This window comes from Bubalus bubalis, chromosome 7 (genome assembly GCF_019923935.1).
Source record: "Bubalus bubalis isolate 160015118507 breed Murrah chromosome 7, NDDB_SH_1, whole genome shotgun sequence".
NCBI lineage: Eukaryota > Metazoa > Chordata > Mammalia > Artiodactyla > Bovidae > Bubalus > Bubalus bubalis.
In genome coordinates this window covers 94272075-94296526 of record NC_059163.1, presented here as the reverse complement: position 1 = coordinate 94296526, position 24452 = coordinate 94272075, and the positions used below count along the sequence as shown (strand labels likewise).

Genomic DNA, 24452 nt, shown 5'->3' with positions numbered 1-24452 from the left:
TGGTGATCACTTAATAATGTATATATATCAAAACATCAAGTTGTACATGTTTAATATATACAATTCTTCTGTGTCAATTATACCTTATTAACACTGAAACAAAAAAGAGGGCTATATAAGGTGTGAAACCAGTTTTCACAGTATTAACATCTAATAACAATTAGGCAGTGGCTACTTTACTTTCTTATTTCACTCACAGAAACAAAATCAGCAGGAGGGCAAAACCAAGAAGGTGAACACAAGGTCAGTAATCATCTTACACCCTTATCAAAGGTACCTGTGACAAATAAGGAGCAGGACAGGTACTTCCAGGGTATTAGTCTAGCATGTTATATACTGAAATATGGTTAATTATGCTTTAAGGAAAAAAATGAGAATTTACAAAAACAGATATTATATGGTCTAAGATTTCTGGTCCATGTTTTTTTTAGAGATAACTATCCTAATGGTGTTTGGGATATTCAGAATCCATGCTATGGTATATATTAGTCTTCTATTCTTGGAATTAATCCTTGGGGATTAAGAAATGTGATAGTATAAACATTTCATATTAAAAACCATTTTAAATTGCTTTGTTTTATGTAAGAAGACATATAAATAATCGTAGTGCACTAACTCAACGTGTTTTCTCATTTTACTTTTCTGTTGCCAGTGTTTTCTATCTCCATTTCATCTCTTCCCATTCTCTTTCTCTTTACCTTTTCATTAAGAAAAATATCTAAAAATATGAAAATAGACATACATGAGTATAATCAGCCTGTAGGTATCCAACACCCAGCTTGAACAATTATAACTCATAGACAATTTATTTCATTTATTCCTCCTACTCAAGCCTCTCAACCACAATTATCATCTTGATATAAATTCCATATATCATTTAGCACATAAATATGTATCTCTGAAATAAAATGACTTAAAAAATATAACCATAGGATGACTATCACATATAATATATTAACAATAATCCCTAATATAATTAAATATTCAGTAAGTGTTCAAATTTCTAATTACTTCATATATGTTATCTACTCATCCATCTCTCCCAACATACTGTATGCTCCATAAAAGTAAGGACTTTGTCCCAGAACAGTGTCTAGTCCATAGCATTTTCTCTAATATCTGCTGAATAACAGATCCATTTATTCAACAATTATTTTCTGAATACCTACTATGTGTCAGGTATTATGCTAAGCACTGGTTAAGCTGCCTGACTGCCAATGAAGGAAGTAGAAAGGACTTTTGGGCAAGCAGCAAGGAAATTGGTTCTGGTAAGAGTTAAACATTATTTTCTTTTATCCTTTACTGATAGGGTATTCTTTCAAATTTTGCATAAGTTGAGAGAGGTAAGGTGATTTTTTAAAATGTCTTTAAAAGTTATTAATATAAAAAACATTTATACAAAACAGTAATTATGATGAAGTTTATATAGAAATAATAAACTTTTGCTATAATTTTTATGTAGAATCCAAAGAGTAGTCAGATGAGAGACAACATCCTCTGTCATTTCCACTGTTAAGGAACCAAAGCAGATGCATGAATACGAAGACGATACAGCGAAAGTTTCATTTCTACCCTTGGCCTCCATTCTTAGTCCTTTTTCTCTCAATGGGTTTGGTCATTTTTAATGGTATGTGGGCCACTCAAGGGGTATATGAAAAGAAAGATATGTTAATATTTTCATGTACAATGATAAATTTCTCTTCTTTGTCTCTTCTGTTTTACTGTCATATGTGATTCTAACAAAATCCCAGAGGAATAAAGGAAAGGAAAATAATTTTAATGTTTTAAAGTATACACTTTGAATAGAAATGACAAGAAAAATACATTATTTCCCAAAGTCACAATATACGTCAGCACAACAGAAGTCAAGGCAACTTCTGCTCCATTGTTGGCTTTGTTTACAGCTCAATATCAGATTTTTTTTTTCTCTCACATGTCCAAATGATATTTTCCCTCTCTTCCTTTTCCATTTTCCTTTGATTTTTGTTTCCCTTGTTGATCATATGGATCACAGCCTTGTCTAACTCAATGAAACTATGAGCCATGCTGTGTAGGGACACCCAAGATGGACGAGTCATGGTGGAGAGTTCTGACAAAATGTGGTCCATTGGAGAAAAGAATGGCAAACCACTTCAGCATTCTTACCATGAGAACACCATGAATGGTATGAAAAGGCAAAAAGATATGACATTTAAAGATGAACTCCCCAGGTAGGTAGGTGCCCAATATGCTACTGGACAAGAGTGGAGAAACAGCTCCAGAAAGACTGAAGAGGCTGAGCCAAAGCAGAAACAACACCCAGTTGTGGATGTGTCTTCTGATGAAAGTTAAGTCCAATGTTTGTAAAGAACAATACTGCATAGGAACCTGCAATGTTAGGTCCACGAATCGAGGTAAATTAGAAGTGGTCAAACAGGAGATAGCAAGAGTGAACATTGACATTTTAGGAATCAATGAACTCAAGTGGACTATAATCAGTAAATTTAATTCAGATAACCATTATTATATCTACTACTGTAGGCAAGAATCCCTTAGAAGAAATGGAATAGTCCTCATAGTCAACAGAAGAGTCAGAAATGCAGTACTTGGGTACAATCTAAAAATGACAGAATGATCTCTGTTCATTTCAAAGGCAAACCATTCAATATCACAGTATTCCAAGTCTATGCCCCAACCACTAATGCTGAAGAAGCTGAAGTCAAAGAGCTCTATGAAGAAATAAAAGACCTTCTAGAACTAATATGAAAAAAAGATGTCCTTTTCATCATAGGGGACTGAAATATAAAAGTATGAAGTCAAGAGATACATGGAGTAACAGGCAAGTTTGGTCTTGGAGTACAAAATGAAGCAGGGCAAAGGTTAACAGTTTTGCCAAGAGAATGCACTGGTCATAGCAAACACCCTCTTCCAACAACACAAGAGATGACTCTACACCAGGACATCACCAGATGGTCGATACTGAGATCAGAATGATTATATTCTTTGCAGCCGAAGATGGAGAAGCTCTAAACAGTCAGCAAAAACAAGACCAGGAGCTGACTGTGGCTCAGATCATGAACTCCTTACTGCCAAATTCAGACTTAAATTGAAGAAAGTAGGGAAAACCACTAGACTATTCAGGTATGACCTAAATCAAATCCCTTACAATTTACAGTGGAAGTGAGAAATAGATTCAAGGGATTAGATCTGATAGAGTGCCTGAAGAACTATGGACAGAAGTTTGTAACATTGTATAGGAGGTGGTAATCAAAACCATCCCCAAGACAAAGAAATGCAAAAAGCCAAAATGGTTGTCTGGGGAGGCCTTATAAATAGCTGAGAAAAGAAGAGAAACAAAAGGCAAGGGAACAGGAAAAATTTAACCATCTGAATGAAGCGTTCCAAAGAATAGCAAGGAGAGATAAGAATGCCTTCCTCAGTGATCAACACAAAAAAATAGAGGAAAACAATAGAATGGGAAAGACTAGATATCTCTTCAAGAAAATTAGAGATACCAAGGGAACACTTCATGCAAAGATGGCACAATAAAGGACAGAAATGATATGGACGTAACAGAAGCAGAAGAGGTTAAGAAGATGTGGCAAGAATACACAAAATATCTATACAAAAAAGATTTTAATGACCCAGATAACCATGATGGTATGATCACTCATCTAGAGCCAGACATCCTGGAATGTGAAGTCAAGTGGGCCTTAGGAAGCACCTCTGTGAACAAAGCTAGTGGAAGTGATGGAATTCCAGTTGAGCTATTTCAAATCCTAAAAGATGATGTTATGAAAGTGCTGCATTCAATATGCCAGCAAATTTGGAAAATGCAGCAGTGGCCACAGGACTGGAAAAGGTCAACTTTCATTCCAATCCCAAAGAAAGGCAATGCCAAAGAATGTTCATACTACCACACAAGTGCACTCATCTCCCATGCTAGGAAAGTAACGCTCAAAATTCTCCAAGCCAGGCTTCAACAGTACATGAACTTTGAACTTCCAGATGTTCAAGCTGGATTTAGAAAAGGCAGAGGAACCAGAGATTAAATTGCCAATATCCATTGTATAATAGAAAAAGCAAGAGAGTTCCAGAAAATATCTGCTTCTGCTTTATTGACTATGCCAAAGCCTTTGTGTGGATCACAAAAACTGGATAATTCTTAAAGAGATGGGAAGGAATACCAGACCAGCTTACCTGCCTCCTGAGAAATGTGTATGGAGGTCAAGAAGCAACAGTTAGAACTGGGCATGGAACAACAGACTGGTTCCAAATAGGAAAAGGAGTATGTCAAGGCTGTATATTGTCACCCTGCTTATTTAACTTATATGCAGAGTATATCATGCGAAATGCCAGGATGGATGAAGCATAAGCTGGAATCCAGATTGCCAGGAGAAGCATCAATAACCTCAGATATGCAGATGACACCACCCTTATGGCATAAAGCAAAGAAGAACTAAAGAGCCTCTCGATGAAAGTGAAAGAGGTGAGTGAAAAAGCTGGCTTAAAAGTCAACATTCAAAAAACGAAGATCATGACAACCAGTCCCATGACTTCATGGCAAATAGATGGGGAAACAATGAAACAGTGAGAGACTTTATTTTGGGGGGCTCCAAAATCACTGCAGATGGTGACTGCAGTCATGAAATTAAAGGACATTTGCTCCTTGGAAGAAAAGCTATGGCTAACCTAGACAGCATATTTAAAAGGAGAGACATTACTCTGCTGACAAAGGTCTCTAGTTAAAGCAATGTTTTTTCCAGTAGTCATGTATGGATGTGAGAGTTGGACCATAAAGAAAGCTGAGTGCTGAAGGACTGATGCTTTTGAACTGTCGTGTTGGAGAAGACTCTTGAGTATCCCTTGGACTGCAAGGAAAGCAAAACAGTCAATCCTAAAAGAAACTAATCCTGAATATATACATTGGAAGGACTGGTGCTGAAACTGAAGCTCCAATACTTTGGCTATCTGATGTGAAGATGTGACTCATTTGAAAAGACCCTGATGCTGGGAGAGATTGAAGGCAGGAGGAGAAGGGGATGACAGAGGATGAGATGGTTGGATGGCATCACTGACTCAATGGATATAAGTGTGAGTAAGCTCCGGGAGTTGGTGAAGGACAGGGAAGCCTGGTGTGCTGTAGTTCATGGAGTCTCAAAGAGTCGGACTTGACTGATCGACTGAAAAACAATAAATCCAATCACTTGCACTAAAGCAAATTTTTCTTATATATAAGATATTAATATTTTGTAATAGAGACAATGATTTTTACAATTTCTTGACACAAATACAAGTTGTATCTTTTAATGGTTTTTGACAATCTCCTTTCAGGCTATCAGCTGGACTTTGTCTCCTTTCCTAAAATAATACATTTATAGTGGCACAGTGGTAATGAATCTGCCTGCAATGCAGGGGAATGTGGGTTTGATCCTAGGGTTAGGAAGATCCCCTGGAGAAGGAAATGGCAACTTTTGCCTGGGAAATTCCATGGATAGAGGAGCCTGGCAGGCTACAGTCCACAGAGTTGCAAACAGTTGGGCACGACTGAGTGAGTGAGCACACACAAAGAAAAGTCCTACATCTTTTTGTTTTGTATTATAGAATATTAAGTGTTTATAACTGGAAGGATTCTATACATACCCATGTAGTTTTCACTCTCCTTTGAATTCCAGTCTGAACCTCTAAATACTTGACTGACATTTTTTTAAACTGGTATCCCATGAGCACTTCAAACTCAGGATATCCCAACATCATTATATTCCTTCCAAACCTACTTTATTGTCTCTTGCTTATCTGTTAAAGGTATCAGCAATCTCCCCAAAATCAAACCTGAAAACTTTAAGGTGATATTTTACTTAAAAAAATCAAAACTTCCTTTGGCTCCATATTCGATTAGGCACAAAACTGTGCTAGTTCTGTGATTTATCTTTGATCCATTCCCTCTTTTCCATTCCACAGCTCATACTTCATTTTAGACCCCAATTACTCTTGAATTAGTCCCTCAGTGGTTCTTGCATTTTTAGTTCTTCTTGTTCCATTTTACCCAGTACCCTGCTGCTGCTGCTGCTACTGCTACTAAGTCACTTCAGTCGTGTCCAACTCTGTGCAACCCCATAGATGGCAGCCCACCAGGCTCCCCCAGCCCTGGGATTCTCCAGGCAAGAACACTGGAGTGGGTTGCCATTTCCTTCTCCAATGCATGAAAGTGAAAAGTGAAAGTGAAGTCACTCAGTCGTGTCCGACTCTTCGCGACCCCATGGACTGCAGCCCACCAGGCTCCTCTGTCCATGGGATTCTCCAGGCAAGAGTACTGGAGTGGGGTGCCATTGCCTTCCCTGCAGTACCCTGCTACCTACATGGTAACATTATGGAGGACCTTTAGGAAATCCCCAGTAACTGTTGTATAGAGATATGTTCCTTCGTAGGGCTAGTGCCCTTCAGCAAGATTGGTGGATTTCTTATAAGGAATAGCTTGCTTATTTATAGTCAGTAAGGGCAATCTGTAGTACCTAAAAGTTCTTATTCAAAGTTTCATTTTGGTAATATTAAGTCTAAAGTTTCTTTGAATTTTGAGAATGACAAAAGAAATTCATTTTAGACTTATACTTGCTTATTCTTTAGGTTAAAGGTTAATGAGAAGGTTGTCCTTTAGTATCTTAAATAAGGTAAAAGAAGATAGTGACAGGATGTTACCAGATGCCTTGAGTCACATAGTAATAGCAGGGGGGCCATTTCCTGAAATCTCTTGAAAGTTACAGAGCTTTGGCTGTCAGTCTCAGAGAAACGCCTCTGTTGTCTTTTCTGAACAGCTATTTGAGCTTTGCTGACACCGGGGGCTTAGAAACTATTTAGACAGTGGGAGACTGCAAGCTTAAGGCAGAAGGTCAACTAAAGGTAGAATCTGGATAGAATCTGGCACTGAAATAGACTGGGAATATAGGAAGAGTGAAATTCTTTAACTGGTCTCTAGTTCTTGGTGTTTTAAAATTTCAATTTCTTTGGGAGCATGGGCAAAAGAGAGGGGAGACACTTAAAAATAACTTTCCAAATGATTTTCTAAACTACAGCTGAGAATGTTACTTTCCTTCTTTAAAATCTTTAATAGCTTCCCACTGCTAAAATGTAAACTCCCTAGCATAGCATTGAAGGCCTTCTATAACCAAATACCCCACCTATCTTTCCAGCCTTATCTGTAGTTAAAATGCTCTTTCAGAGAAGCCCTGTGCTTTCTAATCAGCCTGTGTTATTTCCTTTGCCTGGAATGTTCCTGCCTGACTACGCCCTCCTTTCAACACTTTACCTTACTGAAATCCTACTGATAATTCAAGATCTAGGTCTATTATCACCTTCCCCATGAAACTTGAGGAATCCTTCACTTAACTTGAAGAAATTCCTTCCTTCTCACTGATTTTCTACAACTTTAACTATAAATCTCATAGCACATTGCATATTCCACTTTTGAGTTTTAATCAGTTGTACATGTGTTTTATCTTTTTAATTAGATTTTTTCACTTCATACATGTCTTATCTTAATTAGATTGCAAGTTTTATAAGGCCAAAGCCTGCCTTTCTCATTTCTGCTTCCTCATAATAGTTTCCATCCTGTAGATACTCAATGTTTGTTGTCTTAAACTAAACTTGTAGTTGATATTAGCATTTTTTCTATCGTCTTTTTACCAATTTCTATAAGTGCACGGTCTATTGCAAACTATTATTTTTAAGATGTTCATTCTTAACTTAGTCACTAATTTAACCATCAAATATGAATTGAGTGCTCGCTACCCGAAGGGCACTAGGCTAGGGGCTGCGGGTGTGACCATGAATACAATGTAATCCCTGTCCTCAGTGAGCCTGGAGTTCAGGAGGAGATGCAGGTAAGTGGACAGGTGGCTACGATGCCCTTTGATAAATGCTATACAGAACCATTATTTAAGGTTGTACAAATTGTGCCTGACATGAGTGAACATGGAAAAGAGGTAAGTGAAGCATGAAATGTAGCCCCATCCTCTCCAATCCAAGTTTTGTGGCCTTACATGGTGCTGTGTTCCTAAATGAACACATTTATCTAATGCACACAGGAATTCTGTATGTGGTCTCAATGCCACTGTAAGAGTAAGTAAAATATTTTCTATGAGCACTTGAAAAAGCTACTTAGTTCCACACTTGAGGAATTAAGAATGAATTCCATAAAGAAATGCTATATGAATAGCTTTTCAAGACAAAAGGATGAACAGAAATAAGAATGCTTCAAATAGAGAGAAGTACAAAGAGACAGTTAGTATATAAGGAACAATGAGTAGTTTAATTATGTCTGGACTCTAAGAGCAATGAGAGTGAGCTTGGAAAACAGAGTCCAGTTCAAGAAAGGCCTTATAAACTCTGATTAGAGTTTGAATTTTGATGGCAATGGGAAGTCATACAGGCATTCTGACAATGATCAGGTATCATTCACAAATTTCATTGGTTGCAGGGTGGAGCTGGGGGAAGAAGGTTGCTTGCAGGTAAGGACAGTGGGAACCTGTGGTAGGTTAGGCATGAGATATTGATCTCAGTGAAGACAGTTTGGAAATGAATATGAGAGAATTTCAGACCTACTTAACAGGATGATAAGACAAATAGTAAGTTTCCATAAAGTTTATTCCACCAGCAAAGAAGGAGGGAAAATTCACTATTTCAATCAAATAGGCTGGGTCGTATGGAGGAAGGTGTAGGAACTTTGTAGCTGGACAGCACAGAGTTTGAATCAGGGTTCTGTTAATACCACTGGTTAGCTGTGGGATCTTAGGTGAGTCACTTAGCCTTTTTGGCCTTAGTTTCTTCACCTGTTAAATCTGTAATAATAATACACTTTACTAGTGTATTTAAAGTGTTGAGAGGTTTAAATTCGATATTATATATATAAGTGTTTGATTCATACTAAATAGCTTGTATAAAGCTAGTTTCCTCCTTTTCTCCTCTTTCCTTTCCCCAAGTGATCCTTTAATAGGAAAGCCATTTACAACATTCTGCAATTGAACAGATTCAAACTTAAAAGACCAGAGTTCTTCCCATATGGAACGTAATATAGGGCTTCCAGTGTAAATGGTGAACTGTTTATGTTGGAGCAGTAATTTATACTAGTGACTCTTATAGTTTACTGGGTCAGAAGAAAGCTTATGAACCTATTCTCTGAAAAAATATATCATACAGCACATACGTATATAATACTTTGAACAAAATTTTAATTAATTCAAAGAATTTCTAAAACTCGTTTGAATTCTAGGTTAAAATTTTTCCTTTACATTAATTCATTTAATTAAAAAAATTATGATAGTTAATAGTGACCTAGTATTTATGCATAAGGCAAACTGGGATCTTTCTACAGATTTACAGATTAGTGTTTAAAAACAGCTTATACTTTCAAATAAGTTCTCTTAAGAATGGCTATGTGGAAATTTTCTGAAAAGCTGACATTAAAGAAATAGGAGAAAACATTTTGGATATGACATAAAAGTTTGTTTTTATGACATAAAAGCATACTGGCTCATATTAGAGGATAAGCCTCTTTTGATAAAATTCCATCATCTAATACCATTAATGTATCAGCAGTGCTAATGGGTTCTGTGGCACATTTTCCTATGATCTGCAATACTGAGGACGAGAATTTCAGCAACAATCATTTATCCACTTCTGTTTATACTAGACAACGGAGAAAGGTAAACCCATACTGTGTCCAAGGCACCAGTCATATTACACACAGTATACCATGCTCTGAAAAGGATGTACACAATAAAAACTCAGAGTCAAAAGCGAGGGCTGTGATGGATGGACCATGGCCAAACCCCAAACTTTGTAGGTCAAGAGGGAGGGTGAGTATGGTTATTTTCTCATTCAGCCACAAACATTCCTGTGGTAAGGAATAATTAATTAAATGGCAGGCTATGGAGAGCAGGTTTAGGTATACACAATAACACATATTAAGACAAAATAACTTTTGTTCAGTGACAGGTCATGAATATAGTGCCAGAGATCACAAGATTCAGATAATGACTTGGAAGGTTTTTTTCTGGAAACTGTAAACGAGCTCCCTCTGTTTTTTAAAAAATTGCTTATACACATAATACATCCAATAAACATGTTACAAAACCAAAGTCTGGGTTAGGTGTTTTAGGGTTCCTGTTACTGCAACTCCTACATTGCTTTTCAATTCACACAATTTTTGAAAGGTTATAAGAACAGGGATTCTCAGGACAGGTTTTATTTTAGTTTATGGGCTTTTAAAAGTAAATTATCCTCCATTGCTTAACAAATGTAAAGTTATATAGAAGAGTTTTCATTGTTACTCTTAAGCCTCATATGATGTCTAGTGTCTTCAAGTTGCATTAATATCTAAACTGTTTCCTTATAATCTGATATAAACCCACAGACCAAAAAATTTGCTGACAAAAAGGCAAGGAAAAGGTCAGGAGAAAAGCCAAGTTCAACCATAACCAGTGCTTACAGTTCTAACAAGACCAAGAAAGAATTCCTTCAATATTTGGAACTTATAAAGGAGATTCACTTCCTATTATCAAAATGCCTAAGGTACAATTATAAAGAGACCTAATATTTTTTTTGACAGAAGGTTTCATACAAAGTAAAGGTATTATATTAATTGGACAAACTAGACAGATACTATCAGGAGCTAGAGAAATTTACTATATGGATAACACATACGCTGAATTGGTTTAAGGAGTTTTCAGAATCGTTTGGTCCCCTTTGAACACACACTTGGAGGAGGACAATCTCAAATGCCTGAGGCCAAAAGCTAAGGGAAGAGCTTGAGCAGGGAGGGAAGAAAGGAAACGGAGCTAGAGAAAAATGGAAAAGGCAAGGGCTACTAGTGATTATCTAAGTATCACAAATCTTGGTTTAGCTTGGTTAAGGGATCCAGGAAGTAATGGGGTGGGACTGGAGGGCAGGAGCCTCCTATTACTGCAATACAAATTAACTTTCAATCCGACATGGAAAGGTCAAATAACCTTGGCCTCCAGGGGACTGTAAATGAACACAACTGGAGAATCATCTTATTTTTAAAAATAGTTGCAACAGTATGCCTTGCTTATTATAAATCTTATTTTCACTTGAAAACAAATGCCATATTTTAAATTTAATCCTTACATGCCAAGGATAGAAAACATCAGCTACACACAATGTTTAGTCATAGAATTGCCATAAAAATCATCTCTTGTCTAGGCTTCTGAATCAAATGCTATTCAGAAGTGTTTGTTTTGGTTTTAAAGAAAAGAATAATAACACATATGGCTTATTACTGAAGATGGCTCTTATGTTCTCAGATGAATATTTCTTCTGATGACAAAAGAAAAGCACTGATTTCATGCCAAGAGGATATCCAAAGGGTTGTTGACAAGTCAAAGTGAAACACAAAGATTCCTTCAATTTCTTTCTTAGATTACTTTTTGATGTGATACACTAGCAGTGATGAAATCTTTGTGGTCTTATAACCACTAAATATAACCTAGACAAAGAGTAATTATTTTTAGAGTTTCATGTGTTTCAGTGACTAACATAGTAATATGATGTACTGTTGAAAGGACTCACTGAAAGTAAACACTGACTGGAGTTTCATTTTGCTCTGGTCAGTATTGTTGGCCATTTTCCTGTCTGAGACCTATCACTACCTTGAGTTGGATCCCACTATATTATTTTCCCACAAGGGAAAAAAGGAAACCCAGTAACATTTTAAAGCATGTTGTTGTGCTAAGTCATCATTGTTGCTAAACATTATCATGTACTTCTAGGAAAGAAGTGGATTCACCATGTTTTGTCAAGCTAAGATGTATACGACTTTGACCTTAGGCTGGGGGTAGGACAGTGTGAGTAATGACTGCTAAGAGAATCAAAACAAATCATACATTTGTCCATGAAGGAATGATGTTAAAGCTGAAACTCTAGTACTTTGGCCACCTCATGCGAAGAGTTGACTCATTGGAAAAGACTCTGATGCTGGGAGGGATTGGGGGCAGGAGGAGCAGGGGATGACAGAGGATGAGATGGCTGGATGGCATCACCGACTTGATGGACGTGAGTTTGAGTGAACTCCAGGAGATGGTGATGGACAGGGAGGCCTGGAATGCTGCGATTCATGGGGTCACAAAGAGTCAGACACGATTCTTTGAGAGACTGAACTGAACTGAACTGAATATTTGATTAGTGCTTAAAATAAAAATTTCTGTTAAAATTGAGTAATCCGCTCTAGGATATAACAATGAACTTTCCTGAGTTCATTTAATCCAGGATATGGATGGTAGACTATCTCTGCCTCTCCCTATTGATTTGAAAAGCTATTGCCTTAATTCTCAGATTTATATACTTGCTCTCTGAGATTAATTCAGCATGTTTCCTTGTATGCCCAGGGAATCTAATTCTAGTTTAACAATCGAAGATGCAGTTTCTCATGTGAGTTTCAAAGACGTGATTATTTCTGCAAGAAGACAAGAGTGAGACCTTGCCACGTTTTTCATTTAAATGTGACACAAAGCTTGAATTGACTTTACCCTTCTTTTCATACAGGGGTCTTCCTACTCCCATAGCGACAGATGCAGCCTGTTAACGCTTGGCTTGTCAAGTGCTTGCTGACTATACAGCAGCAAGGATCAGCACAAAATCTGATCCCACCCTTGAACAGTACTATACATTTTGGAGACGAGGGATTCCACTCACTGGAGACTATCTGAATTTCCTTGATGCTGACATAACTTTGTTCACAAAATAGCTGGAAATGCTTGATTCTATCATGGTTCACTGCTTTATTGAACCTGAAGGTTAAGGTGAATTAAAGATTACTGACAAGTGAGATTTAATAGGACTTAATTCTGGTATGAAGAAACCTCTACATAGAATACTAATTAAGCTAAGCTCTTTGTAGTCCTCCTTTTTTGTCCTATTCTGAGGGGGGTGGGGGTGAAGAGTAATGTTTTATCTAGAGTAGAAATGTCAGATTCTAAAAGTTTTTTGATGTATTTAATGTGGGAGCAAGGTCAAAAACAAAAGCCTTATGAAGTGGTAATTGTAAAGAAGCTATCTCATAGAAAAAGTTGCTAATCAGTTGTAATTACAGGAAACAGTTCATGAATACATAATTAAAATGGAATCATATATCTCTGATTATAGTTTCCCAGGTACATGAATAAGTGATATTTCTCAGATCTCTTCTGTCTTCTATGTGATTTTAGACAATACATTCAATACATCTGGTCACTGTAGAGTACTTCCTTCATACCTGTATTACAAAAAATACCCTAGTCCTAATTGCTATGTCAAATGAGTGATTTAATACTATCATATTCTAGATAAGTGGTTCACTTATTTTCTCTTGCAGTTGTTCAATGATATTTTGCTAGTTGTAAATCCACTATTGAGAGATTTTTCTTTTACTGAACTGTACTTGATTTCATTTGATGAATTTTCAGTCTAACTTTATTACTAGGTTTTAACGGCAGATGTAAAACTAGAAAAATTATATCAGTGCCTACTGTTTTGCAAACAGAAAGTTCCCAAGTCCAAATCATAAACATTTTGTGTTTGACATAAAATCATAAACATCTGCAAAGATAATTTGTAACCATACTAACTAGAATTGGTACCTCTGCTTTCTTTTCACAGCATTCAACTATGGCTTTCTTAATCTTTTCAAAACAGGACTGTGCCAGTTGCAGTGCATTGATTTCAGCTTAGAAGAAAAGCTGCTACTTGTTTAGAAATCACTGTTTTGGTTTTGATACACACGGAGGAAAAATATTAGACCTGATCAGAACAGCTTTTATGAAAGATCCTCACTATTGTTTGACCAAAAATTGTAGGGCTCATACGAAAGGGCACAGGGGGGTATCCTGAAGATACCAAACTCTAGAACTTAAAATCAATATAAAAAATTTATAACATAAAATTTTCCATCTTAACCATTTTAGGTGTACAATTCAGTGGTATTAAGTATATTCACAATGTTGTATAACTATAACTGTAATAGGGAAGAGTCTATTTTGACTATTCCACACTAGATCTGTTTCTTTGGCTGCTTTTGTTATTACAATCACACATAATGGCCTGCCTCAGAGAATCCTGCCCCTCTGCCTGACTGTTAAGCTGAAGTGCCTTTGTTCAGAACCTTGTCCACCTGCAGATGGCAGGAAGGAAGAAATTAACACGTCTCCCAGCCTGAGGCTTGCCATATTAGGAGATACTTAGAAGATTAAATGGCCTTTTTACTTTGCTTTCTCACCTCCTCCTATTTCTTATCCATAAAAGAACCTGGCATCCAGACCCCAACAAGATAGTTATTTTGACACATTAGTCTGCCATCTACTTGGTCAGCTGGCTTTCTGAATAAAGTAGTATTCCTTGCCTTAACACTTCATCTCTTGGATTCACTGACCTCTCGTGCAGTGAACAGAGCAAGCTTGGACTGAGTAACATGACCACTGGTCATTTCCATTTTTTTTTTTTAAATCATTAATGGGAAACCCTGTACCCATTGAGAAACCTATATGCAGGTCAGGAAGCAACAGTTAGAACTGGACATGGAACAACAGACTGGTTCCAAATAGGAAAAGGAGTACGTCAAGGCTGTATATTGTCACCATGCTTCTTTAACTTCTGTGCAGAGTACATCATGAGAAACGCTGGGCTGGAAGAAGCACAAGCTGAAATCAAGATTGCCAGGAAAAATATCAATAACCTCAGATATGTAGATGACATGATCCTTATGGCAGAAAGTGAAGAGGAACTAAAAAGCCTCTTGATGAAAGTGAAAGAGGAGAGGGAAAAAGTTGGCTCAAAGCTCAACATTCAGAAAACTAAGATCATTGCATCTGGTCTCATCACTTCATGGGAAATAGATGGGGAAACAGTGGAAACAGTGTTAGACTTTATTTTTTTTGGAATCATAAAATTCCATAAAACACATAAAATTATCTTTTATGTGTTTGTCTTCTTTACACTGTTTTGAAGGCTCATGGCAAATAGATGGGGAAACAATGGAAACAGTGAGAGACTTTATTTTTTAGGGCTCCAAAATCACTGCAGATGGTGACTGTAGCCATGAAATTAAAAGATGCTTGCTCCTTGGAAGAAAAGCTATGACCAATCTAGACAGCATATTAAAAAGCAGAGACATTACTTTGCCACCAAAAGTCCATCTAGTCAAAGCTATGGTTTTTCTAGTAGTCATGTATGGATGTGAGAGTTGGACTGTAAAGAAAGCTGAGTGCCAAAGAATTGATGTTTTTGAATTGTGGTGTTGGAGAAGACCCTTGAGAGTCCCTTGGATTGCAAGGAGATCCCACCTGTCAATCCTAAAGGAAATCAGTCCTGAATATTCATTGGAAGGACTGATGCTGAAGCTGAAACCCCAATACTTTGGGCATCTGATGTGAAGAACTGACTCACTGGAAAAGACCCTGATGCTGGGAAAGATAGAAGGTGGGAAGAGAAGAAGATGACAGAGAATGAGATAGTTGGATAGCATCACTGACGCGATGGACATAAGTTTGAGTAAACTCTGGGAGTTGGTGATGGACAGGGAAGCCTGGTGTGCTGAAGCCCATGGGGTTGCAAAGAGTTGGACACGACTGACTGAACTGAACTGAAGGCTCATCCATGTTGTAACGTATATCAGAACTTCATTCCAAAGTACATTATATGTATATACCACACTTTGTTTATTCATTCATGTCTTGAGGGACACTTGGGTTGTTTCTACTTTTGGACATCATAAATAATGCTGCTGTGAAAACTGGCATACAAGTATCCTGTTTAAGTCCATGTTTTCCATTCTTTTGGGTATTTACCTAGGAGTGGAATTGCTTATTATATGGTCATTCTATGTTTACATTTTGAAGGAACTGCCAAACTATTAAACTGTTTTCTACATAAGCTACATTACTCTACATTCCCCCCGCCCCTCCAAGCCATGCACCTGGGTTCCAATTCTCCAAGTTCTTGCCAACATTTGGGTACAAAGTGGTATTTCACTGTGTCTTTGATTTGCATTTCCCTACACAGAGGATGAGATGGTTGGATGGTATCACTGATCAATGGACATGTGTTTGGGTAGACTCCGGGAGTTGGTGATGGACAGGGAGGCCTGGTGTGCTGTGGTTCATGGGGTCACAAAGAGTCGGACATGACTGAGTGAGTGAACTGAACTGGATGACAAATGGTGTCAGGTATCTTTTCATGTGCTTATGGCCATTTGTATATCTTCTCCAGAGAAATGTCTAAAATGTCCCAAAATTTGTAAACTTAAAAATTTGATTGCCTTTCTTTTGTTGAGTTGTAGGAATTGTTAGTGAACAGAAATATAACTAATGTTTGTGGGTTGACTTTGTATTCCAGTAATAATCCTTTATAGATACATAATTTACAAATACTTTCTCCTATTTTGTGGGTGGCAAGGATTGTTGCCACCGTCAGAAGCAGGAAAAGGTGAAGAAAGATTCAACCCACAGCCTCAGAGGGAACATGGCTGACAGCTTGATTTCAGTACTCTTGCCTGGAAAATCCCATGGACGGAGGAGCCTGGTAGTCTTCAGTCCATGAGGTCGCTAAGAGTCAGACACGACTGAGCGATTTCACTTTGACTTTTCACTTTCATGCATTGGAGAAGGAAATGGCAACCCACTCCAGTATTCTTGCCTGGAGAATCCCAGGGATGGGGGAGCCTGGTGGGCTGCGGTCTATGGGGTCGCACAGAGTTGGACATGACTGAAGCGACTAGCAGCAGCAGCAGCAGCAGCATACTGAAAAGCAGAGACATTACTTTGCCAACAAACGTCCGTCTAGTCAAGGCTATGGTTTTTTCCAGTGGTCATGTACAGATGTGAGAGTTGGACTGTGAAGAAAGCTGAGCGCCGAAGAATTGATGCTTTTGAACTGTGGTGTTGGAGAAGACTCTTGAGAGTCCCTTGGACTGCAAGGAGATCGAATCAGTCCATTCTGAAGGAGATCAGCCCTGGGATTTCTTTGGAAGGAATGATGCTAAAGCTGAAACTCCAGTACTTTGGCCACCTCATGTGAAGAGTTAACTCATTGGAAAAGACTCTGATGCTGGGAGGAATTGGGGGCAGGAGGAGAAGGGGACGACAGAGGATGAGATGGCTGGATGGCATCACTGACTTGATGGACATGAGTCTCAGTGAACTCCGGCAGTTGGTGATGGACAGGGATGCCTGGCGTGCTGCGATTCATGGGGTCGCAAAGAGTTGGACACGACTGAGCGACTGAACTGAGCATCTAGAACCAAACTGTATTAAGCCACCCAGTTTCTATTATTTTTAATGTCCTAGGAAACTAATGTATGTTCATTTTTGATACCTTTTATTTCTTTTTCTTGCCTAATTGCTCTGGTGAGAATTAACACAAATCCTTCTCAAACCCTTCCAACAAACTGAACAGGAGAGGACCCTTCTTAACTCATGCTACAAATCAGCATCATTCTCCTGTCAAAGTCAAACAAAATCATTGCAACAAAAGAAAAGTACAGACAAAAACCCTTGATGACTACTGATGTAAAAACTTCAACAGAATACTGGCAAACTGAATTCAGGAGGCTCCTGAAAGGATTATGTACCATGACCAAATGGAATTTACACTAGGAATGCAAGGATAGTTAAATATATGGATATCAATCAACATAACAATACCACATTCATAGAAGAAAGGGAAAAATCATAATTACAGTTATCTCCACTGATGCAGAAAAAGCATTTACTAAAATTCAATACCATTCAATGATAAAATACTCAACAAACTTAAATAGAAGAGAATCTCCTTAATGTGACAAAAGCGACGTATGAAAAAAATCCAACTAACATCATATTCAATGGTCAAAGACCGAAAGCTGTTTCCCTAAGATCAGGAAGAAGACACGGATGCCTGCTCTTGCCATTCTATTAAAAAAAGTATAGAATCTACTTTTTTTTTTTCAATGTTTCTGTGGAAGAATGGGAGATTAACACTGCTCAGTCTGCCATTTTGCTGATGTTACTTGCAAACTCTAGAACTTTTATACTATCATCATATATAAAATAGTACTTACCAAATTCACATATATGCAAATTATATAGTACTGGAAAATAAAATTAATAGCTGAAATTAATTGAGTGCTTACTATTATCAGGCTGTGTACTGAACCCCTTATTGCCTAATCTGCAATCTTTTCAACAATGCCATGAGGTAGGTATTATTTTCCCCATCTTATAAAGGAATCAATGGTGACTTAGGGAGGTTAAACCATCTGCATAGTTTAACAGCTAGTAAGAAAGAGAACAGAGCAGCTAATATAGTCTGACTAAAAAATCATACATTTAAATAGCATCCTTATAACAGTCAGGGTTCCAACAAACCCTCAGGATAAATTGAGGGATTTTAACTCACAGTGAGATTAATTACAACGTTATGGAATGTAAGAGAACCATATAGGATGATGTAGTAACCCTGCAACTACCAAAAAGCAGAGCTGTTGCCGCCCCTAAAGCTAATGGGACCAGGGGCTGGAAAGCGAGTATAGAGAAGGTTTATTGTAAAGAAGCATTAACCTTTAGTAGAGGAACACTGTAAAACTGAGACAACTTTGAAAGGAGAAACCAGGGGGATAAATATCCTGACCTCGCTCCCTCCCAAAATTTGTCAGAGGTCCCCATTAGCTCAATAACTGGAAGCCAGAAGACATGGAAGTCTGCCATCTTGCACAGAGAGCAGCGTGAAGAACTGTGGAGAATGGATCTATGATGGGAGGTAGGGTAAGTAAAAGATATCTAGTACCATGGATACATAGTAGAATTCTAGCAAATGTGCTTTAAGTTGAGATGCCTCCAACTTAGAGGAGGGTGAGGGGAGAGGAAGCATTAGTAAAGTCATACAGATCTGTACAGCAGACAAAAAAATGATGGAACAACACAAGCAAAAGAATATCAAAAGTTCTCTTTAGCTCCAAGATGAGAAAAATTATTAAAAGTATATCTGTGGACAAAAGAATGTCATTAGCCATTTCAATAAACAAAGGATGTTGCAGCCATAAAACCATCAGCCACTGTAGAAGTCCCTGATAGTGTATGGTGAAGGCAATTACAGATGGAGAAAAACAGGATACTGGCCCTAGATAGTTAAGATGTATATCAAAGGAATAATTTCAATAAGCCCAGACTCTTGTATCTTGCCACACATAGAAAGGTACTAAAATCATTAGTACCACTGAGATGCCTGTTTTTGTGATCAGCAGTAATCTTTTGATGTTTGACTATATTTTTCCCCCCCTCAGCAAAAATGCTATATCCTGGATCCTCCCTTCCCTCTTTGGAACATTCCCTAAGAGCTGAGAGGCTGTATCTCCAGCTTAAGTTCTCACTAAGTCTGCTGAATAAAACATGATTCTCAAATTTTAGATTGTGCATTTTTTTAGTTGACACATCTCTATACAAATATTTAAAACTGTTCCTCAAAAATTACTTTCTGACATTGGATTGAAGCATTAATAGCCAAGCATACAATCTGTTCAGTCACTTACGTGCAAGTATGAATAATCATGTAGAGTCTGAGGAAGAAGGAACTACTATGATAGCATCTGGTTTCTGATAAGGATGACACTGGCTGATTTGTCAGGAATGTGATGGCTCTTTATATACCATTATTGTCATATATTCTTATTACTTCATCTAAATAGTCTTGCTTCCAGATTTCCTTCATTTGTCGAACTTTTAAATTTATTCGCGTTGTGACACATGCATTTCACAACATGACATGTGATCTATAGTTTATTATTTAATGAAAGAAACGAGTTACCCACTTATTTGTATATATGTTTTGCCCTTTATGATAAAGTAAACTTAGAATAAACATAAATCTAGAGATTAATACAATGAGTGGCGTGTTTGGATGCATTTGACATATTTAAGAAGATTCAGTTATTCAGGTCCACTTGATACCATCTTTCAAATGGTTAATGCTTTCTGAAAGTAGAGCCTTAAGCTTGTTAGCACTTAGCGCATAATTGGGAGGAACTATTGTGATCCATGAAAAATCAGAACAAGTCTATTTTGAAAAAACAGGATAAATGGCTGCATTCAGACTCAAAAGCCTTACTTGCTCACTAAGTTAAGAGTATGGGGTTAGAGTCATATAGACCCATGTCTCAGTCCTGGCTCTGACACAAGCAAATTAGATAAACTCCAAATCTAAGTTTTCCTTGTACATAAAATGTGTAAATAATGCCTCCCTCATAGAATTGTTGATCACTCACCTAGAGACAGACATCCTGGATTGTGAAGTCAAGTGGGCCTTAGGAAGCATCACTACGAACAAAGCTAATGGAGGTGATGGAATTCCAGTTGAGCTATTTCAAATCCTGAAATATGACGCTGTGAAAGTGCTGCACTCAATATGCCAGCAAATTTGGAAAACTCAGCAGTAGCCACAGGATTGGAAAAGGTCAGTTTTCATTCCAATCCCAAAGAAACGCAATGCCAAAGAATGCTCAAACTACCACACAATTGCACTCATCTCACACACTAGTAAAGTAATGCTTAAAATTCTCCAAGCCAGGCTTTAGCAATACATGAACCGTGAACTTCCCGATGTTCAAGCTGGTTTTAGAAAAGGCAGAGGAACCAGAGATCAAATTCCCAACATCTGCTGGATCATCGAAAAAGCAAGAGAGTTCCAGAAAAACATCTATTTCTGCTTTATTGACTATGCTAAAGCCTTTGACTGTGTGGATCACAATAAACTGTGGAAAATTCTGAAAGAGATGGGAATATCAGACCACCTGACCTGCCTCTTGAGAAACCTGTATACAGGTCAGCAAGCAACAGTTAAAACTGGACATGGAACAACAGACTGGTTCCAAATAGGAAAAGGAGTACGTCAAGGCTGTATATCGGAGAAGGCAATGGCACCCCACCCCAGGACTCTTGCCTGGAAAATCCCATGGATGGAGGAGCCTGGTAGGCTGCAGTCCATGGGGTCGTTAGGAGTCAGACACCACTGAGCGACTTCACTTTCACTTTTCACTTTCATGCACTGGAGAAGGAAATGGCAACCCACTCTAGTTTCTTTCCTGGAGAATCCCAGGGACGGGGGAGCCTGGTGGGCCACCGTCTATGGGGTCGCCCAGAGTTGGACACGACTGAAGCGACTTAGCAGCAGCAAGGCTGTATATTGTCACCCTGCTTATTTAACTTATATGCAGAGTACATCATGAGAAGTGCTGGGCTGGAGGAAGCACAAGCTGGAATCAAGACTGCCAGGAAAAATATCAATAACTTCAGATATGCAGATGATACCAACCTTATGGCAGAAAGTGAAGAAGAAGTAAAAAGCCTCTTGATGAAAGTGAAAGAGGAGAGTGAAAAGGTTGGCTTAAAGCTCAACATTCAGAAAACTAAGATCATGGCATCTGGTCCCATCACTTCATGGGAAATAGATGGCAAAACAGTGGAAACAGTAGCTGACTTTATTTTTTTGGGCTCCAAAATCACTGCAGATGGTGATTGCAGCCATGAAACCAAAAGATGCTTACTCCTTGGAAGGAAAGTTATGACCAACCTAGACAGCATATTAAAAAGCAGAGACATTACTTTGCCAAGAAAGGTCTGTCTAGTCAAGGCTATGGTTTTTCCAGCGGTCATGTATAGATATGAGAGTTGGACTATACAGCTGAGCACCGAAGAATTGATGCTTTTAAACTGTGGTGTTGGAGAAGACTCTTGAGAGTCCCTCGGACTGCAAGGAGATCCAACCAGTCCATTCTAAAGGAGATCAGTCTGGGTGTTCACTGGAAGGACTGATGTTGAAGCTGAAACTCCAATATTTTGGCCACCTGATGTGAAGAGCTGACTCATTTGAAAAGACCCTGATGCTGGGAAAGATTGAGGGCAGGAGGAGAAGGGGACAACAGAGGATGAGATGGCTGGATGGCATCACTAACTCAGTGGTCATGGGTTTGGGTGGACTTCAGGAGTTGGTGATGGACAGGGAGGCCTGGTGTGCTGCGGTTCATGGGGTTGCAAAGAGTCGGACACGACTGAGCGACTGAACTGAACTGATAGAATTGTTATGAAGAATAAAAAGAGATAACATATAGAAGTACTTGTCACAGTGCCAAGCACACAATCACCAGTCAGTAATTGGGATGATTTATCACTGTGAACATTTCTTCCTGACAGTTTCCTTTGCAATCCAGTGGTTAAGACTCTATGCTTTCATTGTAGGGTGTGTGAGTTATACCCCTGGTCAGGGAATTAAGATTCTGCATGCCTCATGGTGCAGTCAAAATATAAAAAAAAATTTTTAAAGTCCAGCTCATTTGGAGTAATAAAAAACAATTCTTCCTAAGTCTGTGTATTATGAGCCACCCAGAAATAAGTGATTCTGAATACTATTTCTGTGAGTTGATGTATTGATATGCATTGTAATGGAAAATGGATATTTTTCATTGGAGTGATATTGCAATACAGATTAATGTAACAGCAGCAGTATTGTGGTAATAATAGTAATAATAAAAGCTGATTTACATAAAAATAATTGAGATACCAAGGCTTTAGGTCTAAAATGTTCTCAGTTACTTATTAAAATTGCCCATTAGTCATTTACTATACTGACTTTCTCTGAAATAGGTAAATTTAGATTCCCTATCAGGTGCTAAATACAGTGACATAAAAGAGAGATGAGTAATTTAAGACTTACATAGCTAATATCCACTCAGATATTTCTTTAGTTTTGTCAATTAAGCTTTTTTTTTAACCAAGGATGACTTTAATTTAGTGTCAAAAGCTAATACTTCTGAAACAAGATTATTAGATGCTTAAAACAGCCTATGACAACAGTCTTAAAGTTCTCACTTGACTACATTTCCATAGATATCCTTTCTGGATTATTCAGCTTATTTGCATAAGCTATCTTCAGAGAGCAAACTATCTCTGCTACTTTTTCAGGAGCAGATTCTTCTGTCCTTTTAGAAAAAGGGCCTGTCCTGGTTCACTGTTGCCTACATCTAGATATGTCATTTTAAAAGCCGTTTTATAGAGCTCTGATTGACATACAATAACTTATACATATTCAAAGTGTACATTTTAATGTTTGACTGAGGGATCTGTAAATAAGTACATTTGGCTCTCATAGTCCATATAGCCTCTAACTTGTCTTTTATGAAAAGTAAAGGTTGATGTTTGGTAGAAACCAACACAATACTGTGAAGCAATTATCCTTCAATTAAAAATAAATAAATTAAAAAAAAAAAGGTGAAGTTTTTGACCTCCAGAAACTACTCTGTTTCATGTTTCAAAAATTTTAAGAACATAGCCAGAAGAGAGAAAAGCCATTTTACTGTTTCATATACTCCTCAGTTCCTGAAAGTTGATATCCTTCCCAAATTCTCTATTACCATAAAGCTTTGAGCCTGTAAGAAAGAAAACCCACAAATCCAGCAAATTCCATCCTGATCAACTTTCAAAACCACCAATCAAGTCCCACTGTTTTTCTCCAATGAAAGGAACTGAATTTACTTCTTGTAATTTCAGAAAACAGTTAAAAAACAAAACATCAAAACCAAAACAAAACACAGTAGGCTATCATTTGAAGTTTCCTAAGCTTAGTATTGGAGAAAGCAATGGCACCCCACTCTAGTACTCTTGCCTGGAAAATCCCATGGACGGAGGAGCCTGGTAGGCTGCAGTCCATGGGGTCGCTAAGAGTTGGACACGACTGAGCTTCACTTTCACTTTTCACTTTCATGCATTGGAGAAGGAAATGGCAACCCACTCCAGTGTTCTTGCCTGGAGAATCCCAGGGACGGGGGAGCCTGGTGGGCTGCCGTCTATGGAGTCGCCCAGAGTCAGACACGACTGAAGCGACTTAGCAGCAGCAGCAGCAAGCTTTGTATTGATCCTGATGCTGTACAGTGAGGAAAAAAAGCTTGAATTCTTTTATAAGGAAAAGGTAGACAATCTCTTTGATGTAAGAATACAGACAGATATTCAAAGCTCATTTGATTTGCAACCAGCTCCTGAAGAAATGACATTTAGACAACCTGTTGCAGTAGGCCGGTAAACAACTCATCATGAGGTCCATATGACATTTCTGAGTACACTTACCTCTGCTGTGTGCTTTGCCACATTCCCCACGATGACAATGACCTTCCCTTTGAAGCTCTGGAGCATGGCAGTGTAAGGTCCCTGGGTAAGCTCCCCTTCAGCAGTAAATGCAGAGCTGAATGGAATGTTGATGCTGCCTGAAATGTGACCCCGAACAAAACTGAGAAAAAAGGTTAAGGGAAACATTTATCTGTGTGCAGATTTGAATGTGTGAGAGAAGCTCACAGGGAATTAATTCTCAGAAGAGAGTACCATTAAAATCAAACACAAATGGAGATAAGACTTGAAAATCCCCTGAACAGACAAAACCAGTTTAGTCATACAAGCAAAGATTAATTTAGCTTA

The 24452-nt window shown here is 38.1% G+C and overlaps 1 protein-coding gene across 1 annotated transcript in view; it reads right to left on the bottom strand.

The window, feature by feature from the left end:
• Window positions 1-24452, bottom strand: part of TBCK (TBC1 domain containing kinase) — a 199345-nt gene that overhangs the window by 7069 nt on the left and 167824 nt on the right. The window contains exon 24 of the mRNA XM_045166312.1: window positions 24108-24267. Coding sequence (XP_045022247.1) covers window positions 24108-24267 — 160 coding nt within the window. The remainder of the gene's footprint in view (window positions 1-24107; window positions 24268-24452) is intronic.